Source organism: Meles meles, chromosome 15 (assembly GCF_922984935.1).
Source record: "Meles meles chromosome 15, mMelMel3.1 paternal haplotype, whole genome shotgun sequence".
Classification (NCBI taxonomy): domain Eukaryota; kingdom Metazoa; phylum Chordata; class Mammalia; order Carnivora; family Mustelidae; genus Meles; species Meles meles.
This window is the reverse complement of record NC_060080.1, coordinates 20843710-20862421: the sequence shown is the minus strand read 5'-3', so window position 1 is coordinate 20862421 and position 18712 is coordinate 20843710. Positions and strand designations below refer to the sequence as shown.

Below are 18712 nucleotides of genomic sequence, written 5' to 3'. Positions count from 1 at the left end.
TGGTCAGAGCCAGGCTTCCAGGCATCATGCTCTAAACTCAAAGTAGAGATCTCTCTTCTGCCGTTCCTGTGGGGAGACCCTCTTCCCCGAGGGAAACGTCTGGTAGGTCTTCATGTTCTCAGGGGATGCTCTTAGAAGGTGCCACTTCTTCTCCGGGGTCAGAGGAGGGCTGGGGGCAAGGATGGAGCCAGCATGAGGCAGTGAGCCTGCGGGGGAAGGGATGCCCAACAGCGGCCCTGTGTACCCAGTGTCCTAGCCCATCCTGACCCTGCTGACTTCTCATCAGCCCAACATCTGATAAGCCACCCTGCAGGTGAGATCAGAATAACTGGTATTTGCACGACGGTAGAGTGGTTCGGAGAGAGAACATGGGCGTCAGACAGAACATGGGCGTCAGATTCTGGCTCAGCTCCTGCTGGAAGTGGACCCATATAAAATGGACTAATGTGAGTACATCCGTCTCAGCTTTGTTTTGAGGAGTAAATGAGATAATGCTTATAAAGCACTTCAGTAACCCTGGACAAGGAGGAAACACTCAACAAACATTATAAGAAATGGTGATGATGGTGGTGATAGTGGTCATAGTGGTGATGGTGCTGATGGTGATGGTGGTGATGGCAATGATGATGATTGTAATGGTGCTGATGGTGGGGATGGTGATGGTGGTGATGGTGATGGTGATGATGGTGATGGTGGTGATGACGGTGATGGTGATGGTGGTGATGGTGATGATGGTGATGATGGTGATGGTGGTGATGACAGTGATGGTGATGACGGTGATGGTGATGACGGTGATGATGGCGATGATGATGGTGATGGTGATGGTGGTGGTGATGGTGATGGTGGTGGTGATGGTGGTGATGTGGTGGTGATGATGATGGTGGTGATGACGGCGATGGTGATGGTGGTGATGGTGATGATGGTGATGATGGTGGTGATGGTGATGGTGATGATGGTGATGATGGTGATGGTGGTGATGGTGGTGATGACAGTGATGGTGATGACGGTGATGGTGGTGATGGTGATGATGGCGATGATGATGGTGATGGTGATGGTGATGGTGGTGATGTGGTGGTGATGATGATGGTGGTGATGGTGATGATGGTGATGGTGGTGATGACGGTGATGGTGGTGATGGTGATGATGGTGATGGTGGTGATGACGGTGATGGTGGTGATGGTGGTGATGGTGATGGTGGTGATGGTGGTGATGACGGTGATGATGGTGATGGTGATGATGGTGATGATGGTGATGGTGGTGATGACGGCGATGGTGATGGTGGTGATTGTGGTGATGGTGATGATGGTGATGATGGTGATGGTGGTGATGGTGGTGATGGTGGTGATGACGGTGATGGTGATGGTGGTGATGGTGATGATGGTGATGATGGTGATGGTGGTGATGACGGTTATGGTGATGGTGATGATGGTGATGGTGGTGATGACGGTGATGGTGGTGATGGTGATGGTGATGATGGTGATTGTGGTGATGACGGTGATGGTGATGGTGATGATGGTGATGGTGGTGATGACGGTGATGGTGATGATGATGGTGATGGTGATGATGGTGATAGTGGTGATGACGTTGATGGTGGTGATGATGGTGATGGTGGTGATGACGGTGATGATGATGGTAATGGTGCTGATGGTGGGGATGGTGGGATTGGTGATGGTGGTGATGGCGATCATCAGATAACTTGGAGAAGTGGGGCTGGGACATCCTAGGCTCCCCACAGCTGTAGGAGGTGCAGGTCCTGCCCAGAGTGATCTCAAAAGAAAATATGGCCCAGGAGAGGCCCCACACTGCCTCCAAGTTTGATCTGACTCAGAGCCACCCAAGGGGTGAAGATGACCAACTCGGAGTCCTAGAGTTGGTGTCAGGAGATCTCAGTTTCTCCAGGTTCTACCTCCAACCAGACCTTCTACCCGGCAAAGTTTCTGAGGCCATCACTAAGCCTGTTTCCCTATCTATAAAATGGGCCCATCTATGTTACAGAGAGGAACCTACAGAGGCAGGTAAATTTGTGTCTTTAAAACCCATTAATCTCAATGGAAAGTGCTGCTGCCCTATCCATAATGATGGTGGCAAGGCTTGGGGCTCTCGATGCAAGCAAAGGGTCAGCACATAGTTGGAAACCCAAGACCTTCCAGTTGACCACCTGATGCTTCCTTCCCACATGACACCTTGGCAGCAGAGACTTCTGATTTCCATGCCTTGGTGTCAGGAGGGAGCACAAGGCAAACATGTGTCTGGATTATCTCCCAGAGCAGAGCTAGCCTTCCCTGGGAAGAGCAACTCTCCTGGATAAAAGCAGTGAGATTCAGGCAGTGGGGAACTTTCAGATTTCGTTAGATGGACATCTGGACTTTGAAAGCTATTTTGCAGTCCAGAGGAGAACATTTTCTGAGCCTGGTCCGTGCTGGTGGGGGGGTGGGGGGGTGTGTGGTACCAATTCCAGGCTCTGTGTAGTGCCCTCTGTGTCCACCAGAGGGCAGCAGTTCCTTGTTGCTCAGAGCAGCTGCGCCCACGTTTGGACTAGTGTAGCTGCAAGGCTGCCCACACCCTGACCCCTTGCTGTGTAACTGTCATCCTCTGCACCATAGGCTCCTTAGGGCCAGTTCTTAACTCATTTCTCACTCTGAGTGGCTGCATGCCTGGCTGAAAGCAGGTGCCTATGGACATGTGTTTGTGGAACGCGTGAATGAAGGGAGGGCAGGCACTCACAGGTCGGTGGGGAGGGGGTACCGTTCCCACTCCTTCACAGGCAGCACGAAGTAGGGGACCCGGGGCACCATGCCCGTCTTGTCTAGATAGAACTTCCGATGCTGTTGTGCCATCTACAGCTCGACCCAAGGAGGAGACGACAGGCTGTTAGTGTTGGAGGAGCAACCTGGGGTCACCTGCCATTCCTGCCTGCCTATACCTGGGCAAGGGGCAGGGGGCTGCCTCCCCTAATGCCCCTGTTGGAGTTCCCAGCTGTGTGTCCTCTCTGAGACCAGCTGCCCATCTGTCTAATGGGGATAATGGCCCACACCACACCAGCTTTGCTAGGGAGAGTAAACGAGACAAGGGACCAGCAAAAGGAATGTATGTGAATTCTGCCTGAACAGGTGACACAGTTTGTTTCTCCCTCCCCTCGCCCCCCATGATGGAGACCAAAGGTCTTTCCGTGTCCATTGGCACAGTCCCCCATCCCCCAGATGTCACACAGCATTGACCCGATCCTTTCCCTGGAGAGGCTGCCTTCTCACACGGTTCTCTGCCCTGAGGACCAGGAGGTACCCGTGTCCTTGAACTCGGGCTGGAGGGTTGTTGGCAACATACTGCGGGAGGGTGGAAGGGGAGATTCTAGGAACACAGCAGAGAATGAGCCCTGGCCCCTGTGAGCTGGGCAAGCACGTCAGTGGTCAATGCCTGTGTCCACAAGGATGTGTCTGAACCAGACTGAGAGGAGGCTTTAAGAGCCACAGAGACAGGACCAGAACACCAGGGGTCAGGCAGCTAGTGTTTGGGGCTGGAGTTGACTCCCCGGTACATCCTCAGAGATCTGGGAGACAGGGAGGCATCGGGTGGTCACTAGGACCCACGTGGGCAAGTACAGTCGGGGCAGGAGGCTTAGTGGATCCTATGTCTGTTTTGGGTGGGCTCAACCTGAAGGTGAATCTTTGGCCTTTTGCTCAAGTAGGAAGCAAGCGACAGTCCACTGGGCTATGGGGCAGAGGGGAGGGCGGGCACATCCCCAAAGGCTCCCACTCTACCAGCAATGGAGGTGAGCAAGGGCAAGAGCCCCAGGAGTCCTGGAGGTGCGGGGCCATCTAGGAAACCGAGCCTGAGCCCTGTCCCCAGCGCCCCCTAGCCACACTCTTAGGTTCCTTGCCAGCTCAGGGGCTCAGAAAAAGCAAAGTCACTCTTTGAGGGTGAAAGGTCTCCTCTGGCCCCGTCATCGCTCTAACCCTCTCCCTCCAACCACCGGGGAAAGGAGGCAGCCGCCCAGCCCAGGGCAGCCCACCTGGTAGAACCCCGCGAGCTGGGTGGAGCGGTCACTGTCCAGGTTGAAGCGGGTGTAGACAGAGGTGTGCAGCCAGCGGTCCCGGGTGTGGGAGCGCTTGCTCAGCACCAGGTCGGGGTTGGAGGAGAAGAGGGTTGGGAAGTGGCCGCCTGTGCTGAAGGGAGTGTGGCTCTTCTCCAGGGCTGCGTTGCGTTGGTCCTGGAAGTACTTGAGGGTGGCGGTGCCGTAGGGGGAGCCGAAGGCGAAGGCCACACCGGGAACATGGCCTTGGTACCTGCCATGGTAATGGGGGTAGCAGAACAGGAGGGGAGATCAGCGCAAGGTTCCGGGGCTGGTTCCAAGAGAGGCCCCGAAAACCCAGGGATGGGGCCCGTGGGCCCCGTGGGTCACTTCCAGGCCGTGAGAAGCTTCCCTCAGAGGCGCTGCCCAGTTTGGGGCTCTGGGGCAGGATGAGGGAAAGAGACTCTGGGCCTCTCCCTCCCCCTAGAGGATGGTCATCCGTGCAGACCAGAGGCTGAGGCAGGAGCAAGAGCCCCGGGGTCCCATCCTGAGCCCCGAGCAAGCCTGTAGGCAAGTCACTCTCCATTCGGAAGATGGGGAGGCCTCCTGCCACCGGCTCATTAAGGGTAGAGGACGTCAGAAGTCAGTGGGAACATAGCAGTGGGACAATGCTGTCGCTTGCAGCCGAGGCCTGGGTTCACGTGCTACAGCCTGCCTCGAGCTTAGCAACCTTGCGACACGCCCCTCACACGGGCTGCCAGGAGCTCCGTCACCCTCTGCAAACCTGGAGGCTGGAGACCGACGAGAGGGACAGGGGCTGGCGAGCGGGGCCCCTCGGAGAGATGGGACAACCCACGCATGCACGCACAGGACACTAGGGAGCCCCTGTCTGGTGAGATTTACAGAAAGCCAGGCTTGCTGCGGCCAAGTGAGGGGCGATCGGGCGACCCCCAAGAAACAGGAGCATCAGACTTTGTGCAAGAGACAGAGACCAGTAGTTTCCCTGTCAGTGCTTCTCACACCCTAAAACCCAGCCTGGACCCCATAGTGCCCTTGAAATGGCGATTGACAAGGCCATCCCGGGTCGTTTATAGCACTGGGGACTGGTGAACTCTGCCTTCTCGAAATGCCACTCCTGGATTTTAGGACAATGTTCGCTCCTTGTCTGCTGGTGTTCACCTGCCTCTCTGACTGTTCCTTCTTGGTTCCCCCCTCGTGATGCGCCTTTTCTGCTCTTTTCCTCTGGAGTCCGTCCTGTCCCTGGGAAGATGGTATTCACGCCGAGCCCTTAACCTTCACCCTTGGGTGGCTGGCCCTTGGTCTTCATCTCCCGCCCAGAAGTTCCCTCAGACTTCCGTACACCGTGGCACACAGGACTTCTCCCTGAGATGGCCCAGACACTCTCTCTCCCCACCACCTCCCCAACAGCTAGCCATCTCGGTGAAAAGCACTCGCCAGATGGCCAAGTCAGAAACCTGGCATCCACCTCCCACAGCCTCATCCATCTCATGCCATCGGTCCCCAAACCCCGGGGCTCCACACCATCCCGAGCTTGGGCCAGGCTGCCTCTTATCTGGACCATGGCCGCAGCAGCCTCCTATCCTCCCAACCAAGTTCTTCCCTCCCACCCCTTTCCCATACTCCAGCCGGACTGACCTTTCTTTTTTTTTTTTTTTAAAGATTTTATTTATTTATTTGACACAGAGAGATCACAAGTAGGCAGAGAGGCAGGCAGAGAGAGAGGAGGAAGCAGGGTCCCTGCGGAGCAGAGAGCCCGATGCGGGGCTCGATCCCAGGACCTTGAGATCATGACCTGAGCCGAAGGCAGCGGCTTAATCCACTGAGCCACCCAGGTGCCCCCGGACTGACCTTTCTAAAGCCAAGCCCTTAGCATGGCATTCAAAGCCATCTGGGAGTTGACGTCGCCTCCCTCTTCAGCCCCTACCATGTAACTTCTCTTTCTCCCTCCCCCTGCTTGTCTCTCCCTTGGGGTTTGCCCTGTGCCCCCAGCCATTAGGAATGCCTGCCCTCTCCCCTGGCTCCTGAGGCTTGCCCCCAGTACTAAAGGATCCTTTAAGGCCTGCTGTGTGGGGCTCCTGGGTGGCTCTTGATTTCCGCTGAGGTCATGATCTCAGGGTCGTGAGATCGAGCCCCATGCCGGGCTCCACGCTCAGCACTGAGTCTGCTTGGGACTCTCTCTCCCTCTCCCTCTGCCCCTCCCCCTGCTCATGATCTGCTTCTTTCTCAAATAAATAAATCTTTTTTCTTTCTTTCTTTCTTTTTTTTTTTTTAAACAGACCAGCCCTATCGCTTCTCTGAAGATCCTTTCCTTGCCACCTCTTTCAGGTCTAGGTGGGTCCTGCTCTCTGCCCACCCCCACCACTAGCCAAACCTCCTCCGAATGCTCTCATCACTGTCCCTGTCTCTGTCTCTGCCGCGAGGCGGGGAGTGTCTCGAGCACAGCTGGCTCACGTCTTCCCTCTGGGTTCCCAGTTTGCCCTACCAGGTCTGGCATGCGGTCTGGGACGGAAATGTTTAGGGAACAAAGAAAACGAGTCGCTGCATGCCTACAGCATTAGTGATGTTTCCAGTCAGACCCACTCACACAAATGCCCAACGGACCGCCGTGCCGCAGGGATCCCCAGCACCTCCCCCGGTGCCTCCCCTGCTGGGAGGCTGGACACCTCCTCTCCGTTCAGCTGAGTTCTCTTACCAGGGGAGCCCCAGGGAGTGCAGGGAGCCTGTGGGATCCCTGCGACATGGCAGGCTTCCCCGACTCCCCAGGCCACAGGGCACTGGGGTCCGAGGTCCAAGCTTCAGGGTTACCTGCGGCAGCTGCTCTGGGCCTCGACCCCCCACCAATAAAATGAGAGAGCATTGTGGAGTTTCCTTCCTCCCATCTTCGGGTGGGAGTCAGGAAAGCCAAGCCGGGGGATTACTACCAGGCCTTCCACTGCAGGCAAAACAGAACAGGAGCCCCTCCCTACTTCCTGCCCCAACCTCCCCTCGCCAGCTGTGCCTTTCTAGAATCTTATAGCACGTGAGGTTGCCTGGGCTCAAGCAGGGAGCGAGGGGAGATGAGTTCCACTGCACTCAGGCATTGGTCCAGCCCTATCTCTCCTGCCTGTGGCTTCTCTCTGCTCTTGAGACCATGACCCTCGGGACCCTAACCCGCACCCCCCCCCCCCGCCTTTGCCCTTCTGCTCGCTCCTCCCAAGTTCCTGGCCGATGGCTCAGTCTCCTTCTCTCCCAAAAAGATGGCAGGGCTAGTGATGCTTGTGAGGTCACCGTGGCCACTTCTGGGCCCGAGTCCTCCTCTTTCCCCTGGTTCGTCCACTTCCTGGGTCTGGAGCCTCCCCTCCTGCCCTTCCCCTGCCCCCATCAGTCTCTCTCTATTTCTCTCAGCCTCTGTCCTCCCGCCTTGTCATCAATACTCTCTCCCGCTCTCTTAGCTTCTTCCCTTCTGCCTACAAAACACGCATATTTGCGTGCATTTTTCCCAGGCTGCAGAATCCCACCCTTTCTCTCCCTGTATTCCTGAATTTCTCCGTGGAATGTTCTGCACCTTCTGCCTTTGCTTCTTCCTCTCCCATTCTTTCCTTGACCTCCCTCAGCCCGACTTCTCACCACCCCCACCCTAGCTTAAATGTGAGCCTGCATTTTTTCATTAAGGTAATGCAAGATGATCCAATTGCCAAATCCAACATCCTCGGTTCAGCCTCTCTCTGCAACACTCACGCTGATGAAGAAACTCATTGGCAAGAAACATAACCTGAGCGGTAGAAGCAAGATAATAAAGAGATATAGAAGCAAGATAATAAAGGGATAGCATGAAAATGAAAGAAAGGTTGTCCGCAGCATTCTGTAGGGACAAGAGCGTGACCCAAGAACATCAGACTGGCCAGCCGACCAGCCTGTTAAAAAGGCAGCCGCTGGTCCTTTCCTGGCAAGAAAGAGCTCAGGAACCAAAGCCACCCATAGGCTCTCCTTGCAAGTAGCACTCAGTGACAAAAATCTGCCAGGGAAGAGATGATTCAAAAGAAATACCCAGGAATGTAGGGTGGTTAGTTTCAAATCTATTTCAGTCCTGGAACTAGAAATAGCAGCTAGGTGAAGTCTGGTGGCAGCACAGAGTGGAAATGTTATAAAACCTGTCAAAGGGAAAAATAATTTCGGCAACAAAAATTGGGGAGGTGGGTGGAGGGGTGATGGGAGCGCACCCACGAAGAATTTATAAGCAGAGTCAACCCATGGCAACTAAATTTAAAACGTGTCGTTGAAAAATACACAACACAGTGACTCTCACCCCTGGATGGTTTTTATCCTCCCTCCCTCCCTCTCCTTTAGAGAAATCTTTTAGGAATTAATATTTCTTGAGCTGGATTAGCATTTATCTAACGTCTGGGTATTCTTCCATTTTATGCCAACATCTTCTCTTCGGTGGAGTCCTAGTAAGTTTACATTTCGTGATTTTCGTTCTAAAATAGCAAATGTAGCAAGATCATATTTTTATAGAATTGCTTTGTCTATCTTTCTATCCACCCAGCCAGCCAGCCAGCCATCGAGTCTTTTTTGCTGAACAGATGCACAACGAGGACGGTGGGAGGAAATTCACCAAAAACTAAAAAGGGGTTAACTCTAGGTGTTTGGATTTGGAGTGGTTTTTTTTTCCCCCTGCTTTGTACGTGTATCTTTTTTTTTTTTTTTTAAGACAGTGAGATAGTGTTAAGAATTACTTTAGTGCGAACCTACTGTGTGCCGGGTGTCGGGGATCCAGAATTGTACACGGTGTACATGCAGGAGCTCTGATGCCTTTAAATTTGGGAAGGGAGGCCCATTCCCCAGGGTGAGGGGGCGGTATTGGTGGAACCCCATGAAGGACCTTCCACTGGGGTCAGACTTTGACGAGGACCTCAGTGTGGAGGGGGACGGCCTGGAAGCTCGTTCTCTTCCTCGGCTTATCTTCTAGGTGCTTCCAGATGCCCCAGGGTCCTCGTCCTTTTCAGAGACCCACTCCCTTTGGGAGAGCTCATTTATGCTAGACTTCCAATACTGCCCGTTCACCAAGGATGCCCAGAGCCATGTCTCTGTGTTTCTTCTCCCAGCTACGGATCCACACTCCTAGCTGTCCACACAGGGCTTGCCCCCGAGTGCCAGATGCAGAAGGATGAATACCAGCCTGCTCCTCCTCCTCCTGGATAGCTCTGGCTGGTTTAATGACACCCATATTCACCCCTCACCAGCCAGAAACTGGGATTCAGCCATCCACCCTTCTCCATCCCCCTCTTCTGTCCCTAAGCCCTGTGACTTTCCCACGGCTGCCAGGCTGGCTGTTTGCTCACCAGGACCATCTCGAGTCTCCCAGTCAGTCTCCCAGACCGAGTCTCACCCTCCCGGCCTGCCATCCACACTTCAGCCAGAATGACCTTTCTCAGACATGCATCACAGCACCAAGGCTCACCTCTCCCTTCTCGATTCCCCACGGGTGCCCAAGGCCCCAGAAGCGTCATGTCTCTGGGACCTCACAGGCTGTCCACACCTCTGAGCCTTCGCACACATCCACACATCCACTCGCCCCAGGACGTCATGTCCCCTCTTGCCCCCGGGGTTCCCCACCCACTCACAGAACCAGGGCTCTCTGTCTTCCCTAACCACTCCCCTCTGCTGAGTGTGAGTGTGTCACAGTCATCCCCCTCCTCTGCTAATCTGTTCTCCTCCAGCCTCAGCACCTATACAGAACCTAGCATAGGACTAGTGCGCAATAAACGTCCGGGAGGAGACGGAGTCCCGAAAGCCAGGGGGCACCGCGTCCCAGAACACTGCTCCCAAGGGGCTTGGCTCTGATCTGCAGAGTGCACGTGGGCACAGGACGTCCCACCCACGGGGGCCTTTGCGTTCCTCGGAAGAAAGGAGCTATAGAAATGTGACGTGTTCCCGTGATTCTTGTCTTCACCACCCCCAGGCTCTCTGCCATAGTCCTCCTCTGCTCCCCGATTTTCCACCTTCTCTGAATGCCAAGATATTTGCATCCCAATAGAACAGAAGCCCTCTCCTCCGCAATCCGCAATCCGAAGTCCTCCATGGGTTGGATTCCGGATCCGGCTCAGGGCTTGCTGCTCCGGGAGGGACGCAGGTGCGCGTACGTTGGTGCTACCACATTCCGGTAGCACTCAGAGGGCACGCCTGGGCAAGCCAGGTCTGTGTCCCCTGGATGCACTCGCGGTTCTGTGCCTTGAGCGGGACCCCGTGTGGTTCTACGGCAGAGCTTTCCAAAGGCCTGTCGTTACAGGTTGCATGGCCGGCCATGGCGGAAAGAACAGAGGGGAACAGCAGGAATGCTGTCTGTTATGCAGACAGGTTGCATAACGGGAGAGCCAACAGGCCCTATGGTGCAGCCACACCTCCTCCTTGATGCCCTCCTCTGCTGCTGGGCTCATTGGCCCCCTGCACAGGAGCTGGGAGACGGTGCTAGCCAGGTCTCCAGGCAACGATCCTGTGTGCATCCCTGTGAGCACAGTGAACAGTCCCTCCCTGCCTCTTGACGGCCCTGGTTGGCCCCATACCTGACATTAAAATTAATTACCATGCCATCAGAGATCCCATGAGCAGCCTTATTAACTAATTAACTTGTGACTGTTCAGCACATCCTCATTCCACCCGGGCCTCCTTCTTGAAGACACTTCCTGCTGAGTACAGGGCCATCAGATCCTTCCCCTGGGCAAAAACTTTCAAGGGCTCCCCATCGTCTAGGAAATTAAGTACAAAGGGGCCAGACGCTCTAGGCCCTGCTTGATGTGGGCCTCTGGGAGCGTCTTTTCAACTTTCCCAGCCACTTCCATGTCATAGCTCTTCTACTCCAGCTAAAAGGCTTTTGCTGCTTTGGAAGCGTATCTGGTCAGCACTTCCAGCTTTCTTCGGGCCATCCCCCCTCCCAAAGACACGCCTCTCCTCCTCCTCTCCCTGCCATCCCTCAAGGTCCATTTCCAAGACTTTTCCATGGAGCCAACCATAGACCATGCTTGCCCTCTCCATTGAACTGCCTGTGCCCTTTGTGACTCTTCTTTTTAAGTTTTTATGTATTTAAGTCATTTCTACACCCAATGTGGGGCTCGAACTCACTGACCCCCAAATCAAGAGTCGCCAAGCTCTTCCAACTGAGCCAGCCAGGCGTCTCTGTTTGTGGTCACATTCTGGTCACATTCTGGCTGTATTGTAATTACCTGTGCCTTTAGTCTAGTCTCTTTCTGAAGTACAAAGTCCGTGGGGAGAGAGGGAGGTGTTCTCCTCCTGTCCGCATCCCGTCACTCCTGGTCCTCCAGAGAGGCTCTGTACATATTTGTTGAAATGAACTGACATGTGGAGCACATTTTAAAAGGCTGATGATTCTTCTAGAAAGACAAAGCCTAGGTCTCCAGGAGCCCCTGGTCCCCTTCTTAGAAAGTCTCCCCAGTTCTGCTGGGCTACGTGAGAGGCATCAGCTGCCTATCTGGGTGCTTGGACTCTCCTACATCCCTTTGGCATGTGGCCTTTCTTTCGTAGCCGAGGACGCAGTGGCCTGTCTTTGGGGCTGCACTTCCATGGCCAGGGCCTGGGCAGAAATGAAGGGGCTCCCCTGTCCTGGCCCACACCTGTCTCAGCCCAGAGGTGACGCCTCAGGCCTGCAGCAGCTGGCAGGAGGCAGGGGTGTGAGAGAGGAGGCTGGTTCTGGCTCCTACGGCTGAAGGAAGCTGATTACTAAAGTTCCAGGGTTTTTCCAAGCTGCTGCTAAACGAGCCAGTATTAAAAAATGAATTATAAAAAACATTAAAGTATATGAAGTCACAATTAAAGAAATTATATTGAAAACGAAGGTAATAAACACTCGAAACTGATCACTACCTAATGATGTCACTGTTTTGCCGCCGTCCGTGTTCTGGAGCTTAGTCGTGTCTCCTGTGTGTGTAGGGTGGATTTATCAGGTGTGTGAACTACTCTGCGTCTCTCCCCAGCTCTGTACCCGGACACCGTGACGATAGCCTGAAATCAGCCATGGTGGGAGTGTTTATGCTACAGATAGGGGATGAACGCTACAGATCAAGGCTTTTTCCCTCCAGAGAGGTGGTTGTCTAGGGATTCTGGGCAAGGGGACACAGTCACCTTTGTGCGACTACCATCTTGAGAATGTCCTCTTGAGAGCAGAATACACTGACTTTAGGGTTTTGCGGCCCCTAAGGCTCAGGCCCAACTCAGTGGCAGAGAGAGACCAGACTGCCCCTCCAAGAAGACAGAGGGAAGGGAGGGAGGGAACTGAAGTCCCCTGCCCTTGCTCCTGGGGAGAGGCCCTGGGCAGAGCTGGGAGCGTCAGGGGCAGCAGTAGTCCCGTCAGGAATGAAGGCACAGTGGCGGCTCAAGGGCTTGGATGAAGAGCCTGTTGAGGCATGGCGGGAGGCTGAGAGCAAGGGACTGGATACCACTTAGATCTGATGTGCAAGCAGGAGGCACAAAGCCCTACTGAGGTCAGTCTCATCCCTTGAGAAGACTTACAATCCCGGTACTTGGACCCAAGAATTCCCTCCCTACTGCAAGGAGGGTGGGCTGTGCTGCCCAGAGCAGCAAGGGACCAGGTGAAGCTCCCTGGCAATGAGCCTGAAGCCCAGCAGCATCCCGTCTCCCTTGGTACCCAGAATCAGGCCTTGAGCACGGCAGGGATCTAACTAATGGTAACAGATAACAGCTGGAGGGATTGAGGAGAGCCTGGGTGCTGACGTCACACGGACAAGGCGGGGTAACTTGACCCTAGATAAGCGGTTCATCTCTCATCTGGGTCATAGCAAAGGTTTTTTAGAGAAAGTTTGTAAGGAGTCCCGCACAGTGCCTGGCACATAGTAGGTGCTCGTGCCTGGGGGCTCACAATGCTGGCTCTTCAGTCACCAGCTTGCAACTGAGGCAAGTCCCCCCACTCCCCCTGGCAGACCTCAGTGACCACATCTGGAGCAGCACAGGGCTGGGCTACATGATCTCCACCGTCCTTACCCCTGTGAATATTCTCTGCTGCTGAGAATAAAACTGGTAAGGGGGCTGATTTGAGTGTCAGAAGAGACGCTGTGCTTACAATCCTGTGATTAATATTTGAAAAGACACACAAAAATAATAATTATCCAAGCGTGGTGGGGGAACCTTGGATTCTTTCATTAACTTGACGAAATGAGGTAGCAGTTAGAAACAAAAGCTAACTTCATTCATTCCTCACCGATGAGGATCTGAGGGATAGCCTACCCCTCCCAGAAAGATCCGTGGCAAAAGCCTCGGGTACAGACTGAGCTAGCCTTCTTTATGATTCACCTGTTATCACAATTTCTAGATCAATAACAGAACAGGGTGCTCGAGGGAACCGCAGACGAATGGCATGGATAGAGAACCAACCCAGAATCGCTTCTGAAATATGCAGCCTCCCCTGGTCTCCTACAGAGTGGGGAACACTTGGGGAGGGTTAGGTCCCCACAGAGTGGGGGACACTTGGGGAGGGTTAGGTCCCACCTGGGGACGGCAGGGAGCTGAAGAAAAAAAAATATGTTAATGTATAGAATGAAATCCTACAGTAAACACCAAGATGTGATATTAACACCACTATCAAGGGCTGCCAAGGTGGCTTTGAACTAAACCTTATGGGATTACCCACTAAGGGCGGCCCCCTGCTTGTTTGTTTTATCACAACACCTGGGACAGCTCAAGTGCTTGGCAGGTCTTTGTCAAAAGAATGCCTAAATGAAGGAAAAGATCATAGGAAAATCATAAGCCACCTTTTCTAACACCCCTGGCTTGACATCCTTCTCTCCATGCCCCAGGGCAACTGGTGGGAGAGAGAAGAGACTCTTACACTCCGGGAGAAAAGGTTGGGAGTGGAAATCTCAGACACCCGTGGGACACGGGCCACAGAATGGAAGAGACCTTCAGACTTGCATCTTAGATGTTTGGAGCTTGATAGCAGCCAGAGAAAGGAAAGGTAGGTTTGACCCTGCATCTGAAAATGCTAATGGCAAGGCACATCTGGGGACCGGGAAGTCCTGGGAGGATTAAGTGAGATCAGTGGGAGAAGCGACCACAAGGTCGGAGGCCAGTGCACATCTCTCAGCAACAACTAGCACGTGCCACAGGCCGTGCCACATTCTCTGAAACCCACCCAGGCGCCCACCCGGTCTGCCGCAGTCCTTCATCTGACAAATCCGGCTCTTGCCCAAATCCTGGTGCACCACCGCGGCCGGGGCCTGAAAAGCCTGCTCCCTTCTTGGGCCCCCCACGCTCTTGCTCCCGCCCAGGTGTCTCCAAACACCAACCTCACGCTCCTCCCCCTTCCCCGGGCCACTCCATGGGGATCCACTTTCTATAAAGGGGGACACGCAGAGCCCTTGCCGGCGCCCAGCCACCGCCCACCCTGAGCGCACCAGCCCCGGGGTAGGCCACCCAGCAGGTGAATGATTGGCGCTCTCTGTTCCTTCAAACCCCAGAGCCAGAGGAGGGTTGGGGTGAGGGAGAGCCTGGGACTCCGACCCCCGGAGTTCAGGCGGGGGGCCTGGGTGCGCGGCGGCCTTACCCGGGCATGAGGCCGGGGGGTACGTAGGCGGCATTGAACTCGGTCAGGAGCGTGCCCGCGCTGCGGGAAGCCATGGTGGGTGCGGCGAGCGCGAGCGCGCAGCGAGCCCGGCGCCCCAGGGCTCCCCGCCCGACGGTAAACAGCCCAGAGTCACCTGGCAACGCGCGCCTGGCAACCAGACTGGGCCGAGGGGAAGCCGAGTTCCGGAGGGGGCTCCCAGACCTCCCCAAGCGCGCTCTCCCGAGGTCCCCGCCAATCGCCGCTCACCCCCAAGCGGGGCTCCCGCGCCCAGGAATGGGCTCATCTCTCTGCTTCCCCGCATGTCCGCGTGTGGTGGCGCCCAGATGCGGGATGAAGGTGGAAACTCGCTGGAGAGGCCCGGCGGGGGATGCGCCCTGAGTGCCCTTCTGTCCCCTGCAGGACTCGGGACACGGCCCAGCGCCCTTGCTGAGGAGGCGGAGCAGAAAGCGACAGCCCCATCGAGGCTCTGCCCGCGCACCCCAGCTCCTCAAAGGGAATTGTCTTCCTCCTCTCTTTCCTCCCTGGGAACTTCCTTCTCGCCTCGTCTTGCCTGTCACACTACTCCACGAGAGTGGTTTATCAGTAAGGGGCAAAAAGCAATCTTGGGATGTGTGATGTACACCGGTCCTCAGTTCCGAAGTGCAGCCCACAGGTTTGGCTTGTTTGCACCAGAAAGCAAACTTACCCAAGTCCCCGGTGAGGGTTCCTTATAATAATGGCTCCCTCCTGCAACCGGTGCCCTCACACCCCGTTTCTCCAGCGACCCTCATCTCAGCCCTGGTCTTTAACTGGGACGTGAAAGAGCCGTGACAGCCTCGAAGGCGACATGCTCTTTGCGGCTTGGAGCCAAACCTGTCTCCCAGCTCCCTTGCAGCAGTCCTGGTATCAGCAAGAGGGCTCTGCCTTTTACCCTCGGCCGTCACGGTTTCATTCAGTCTTGTCCAAGAAGTGTCATCTTCACAGTCTGAATCTGTACATGGCAGCTAATGAAGAGCACAGACACTAATGAACTTGCAGGACGCTTTTGCAACCAGAACTGTCAAAAGGCTTTCGCTGAGAGATAAGAATGGGATTGGGGGGAGCCATGGGCTTCCAAAGAGTGCAAGAAGCAGGGGAACTGAGGTCTGGGAAGGAAAAGAGACTGTCCCGGAATGAGTGGCTGCAGACCAGACGGAAAGACCCTCCACCAGTCCTTCAAACTGCAGTCAGATCTGTGTGTTTCTAAATTCCCCATGCAGAATAAGAGCAATAATAAGAAAAACATTTGTAAAAGTTGTAAAAGAGCAGCTCTCAGTTCGGGTGTGCTGGGCTCCAGGAAGGTGCCCCCCACCACCAAGGTCAAGTGCCCACTCCCTCCCCCGTCATGACTTCCCAGCTGGTGGTGCCCGGAACCCAGGACCCTTCCAGCGAGGCTTCTGCTTGGGGTCCAATACCGTATCACAATCACCCCTGAATCCCCAGCACCTGGTACCAGGAGGAGCTAGTATATGTTGAATAAATTTTACAGTGACAGTTACAGAAATGTGTAATAGTAGGTAGAGTGGAAATGAAAAGGTGAGGTCTGGGTTAGGTTTCAGAGGGTCAGCTGGCTTGGCTAAGGGGTGCTGTGTGCTGGCGGGGTGGAATTACTACCATCTTATCAATATAGAAACTGAGGTTCAGCCAAGCTCAATGCTTTGTTTAGGACAAGTTCATGGGCCTTTTCCTAAAGAGGCACAGGCCTCTTGAGACTCACTCACCCCCTGCAGGAGAGAACCACCAGAGGGCCTGGGGAGGAGATGGATCTCTTTTTCCTATCAAGTCTAACAAATAAAGCTAGTGTTTTGTTTTGGTTTTTTTTTTAAAGAGACATTAAACTTACCTGGTTTTTAAAATTTGGTGGATATTCTTTTGTATTCAATAAACACAGTAGACTGAAATACTCTTTACTTCATTGTGGCTAGATAAAAGTGAGAAAGGAGAGCAGGAACTGAGGAAGGAAAGGGAGAGAAGGAAATAGAACATAAACAGAAAAAGAAAAAGAAGGCAATGTAACAAGGAATCATCCAGAAGGACGCTCCTGTGACATCCTGCAGGTCACTGGACTGTAGAATTCAAAGGGAGTAACCTCTTGTTAGCATGCTGTGAAAATGTGATGCTCTCCTTTTTGAACCTTTAGGCTCTGTTCCCCTTATCCCGTCAACCTTGTATGGGTATCCTGTTATACCCAGGATTCCATGCGAGGCTCTGGAACTGCAAAGATGCAGGGCACCAGGGTCTCCCCGTGGTGAGAACGAAGCAGGGAGATGAGAGGGGTGGGGCGGCATAGATGAGAACCCCACCCGGTCTGAGCGAAGTTGTGGCTGCAGAGGGCACTTTCAGGGTTGGGCATCAGTTGGGCTGAGTCCGGGCCAGAAGGCAGTGTGGAGTGAGAGCACTCCCTGCAGAGTGACCAGCCAGAGGAAGGGGCAGATGGACTTGCAGAGGCTCTGGGTTCCGGAATCCTGGTCCCTGGGCTCCCTTTCGTTATAAGACTTTCCTGGGGTATGTTGCTGGAAGAGACGGCTGCTCTTTTTCAGTCCTTGGAAATTTTGCCAGATATCCCTTCCCTGCACCCCCCAAACCCAGCAGCTAATTGGACACAAGTCTTGACAATTCTGCTCCAGTGAGGCTCAGTGGCCCAGGCTTCTCCATCCCCGCGCCCAGGATGGGGTGAGGCCAGCTGCCTTAAGCATCGCCCTCAGTAGAACATTAGCTTCTGACGCCTTCACACTGGGGCAGTTCCCACCATGCAGAGCCTGGCTCCTGAGCAACCATCTTCTCAGATCCAGGGATCCCAAAGCAGGAGGTCAGGACCCCACCTCCTGGGGGTACAATGTCCCCAAGAGCAGATGGGGGAAGTAACATCTCCTTTTTCTCAGGGCTCCCTTTCTGACAGCAGCCACCAGACACAGGCTCAATGGTGTCTGGTGGATGCTGATTTTCCAGCGGGCGTGGGGGTGGGGGGGTTGGGATTTCTACGTGGCACAGTGGGACCCAGCCAGGCCTGAACCATCCAGGTTCCCTGAGCCTCACGGACACCGGCAGCCCCGGTGGCCAGCTTGACTGGGGGCATGAATCCCCTGGAAACACCAGTGCAACAGGCCAGCCTCCTGTGCACACAGATGGTAGGGCTCCTTGCACTCACCCTTCACACTCGTGTGCGAGCCCCTCTGCCCACTCCTGGCGGCTGCACTGGCTTAGCAGGGCACAGCAGAGCCGGATGGAGAGGTGGGCAGGAGTGTCAGCCCCAGGGGGCCAGGAGAGGCTGAGCAGGGCTTTATCTAGGAGCAGGCGGCTGCTGAATAATGAATTCCCGCTCCGACTCTTAGCCTGCATTCCCAGGGCTGCACGCAGGGCACACAACACACACACACACACACACACACACACACACCCAATACGCACTGGGCTGACAATTTGGAGGGGCGGGCACTGGCAGGGCTGTGAGCTTTGCGAACCGCTGGAGGGAGCCTCTCTCTGGCTCTGTTGCCTGGGTCTCTGTGGGCAGCATCCGAGGGGGCGCGGGAGTCGGGAGCCGCAGAGCAGAGAGGGAGAGGAGGGAGGCGTGTGCGTGTGAGCCGAGCTCCGCCAGACTCACTCCTTCCCAGCCGCTCCTGCCCGCCGACAGTGTCCAGGCTCTACACGCCAGCATGGCTCTGTTTGTCCACCTCAAGACGGTCTTGGAGCTGCGGGGCAGGGGCGACAGGATCGCCAAAGTGACTTTCCGAGGTAGGGGATCCCCTGTCTTAGAGGGACCCTAGCTCTGGGCTGATGGGCATAAGGCAGGGCAGGGAGGATGGATGGGAAAAGTTCTAGCAGGGCTGGGGCGATGAGGCCTTTCGTGGGCAGCCCTCTTCCCCCTGGCCTGACTGGCCACTGTGATTTCCTGTCAGGGTCCCCTGTGTCGCCCTGTCTGCGTCTGTGTCCGTCCCTCCCTGTACTTGCCAACATGCAGTGTGCCTGGTAGGGTGCAGAGTTCTCTGCCTGCAGGGGGTCCTGGGGAAGTAGAGGTAAAGACCGCCTCTCGGAGCTCAGGGGGACCCACGGCGAAGAGGCCCAGCCCCGTAGAGCCTCCGTGGGCCCATTCTTCC

General features: G+C 55.0%; 2 protein-coding genes across 2 annotated transcripts in view; one reads left to right on the top strand and one right to left on the bottom strand.

The window, feature by feature from the left end:
* Positions 1–20: 20 nt before the first annotated feature.
* On the bottom strand, positions 21–14653 carry FAM166C (family with sequence similarity 166 member C). The gene is made up of 4 exons (XM_045978615.1): positions 14580–14653; positions 4010–4283; positions 2725–2837; positions 21–169 (listed from the first exon to the last, which is right to left on the bottom strand). The coding sequence occupies exons 1-4, from the start codon at positions 14651–14653 to the stop codon at positions 25–27; spliced, it is 606 nt and encodes a 201-aa protein (XP_045834571.1). The 3' UTR covers positions 21–24.
* A 3618-nt stretch (positions 14654–18271) lies between these two features.
* Positions 18272–18712, top strand: part of OTOF (otoferlin) — a 92887-nt gene continuing 92446 nt past the window's right edge. The window contains 1 exon segment of the mRNA XM_045978640.1: positions 18272–18350. Within this exon segment, the coding sequence (XP_045834596.1) occupies positions 18272–18350 (79 nt within the window).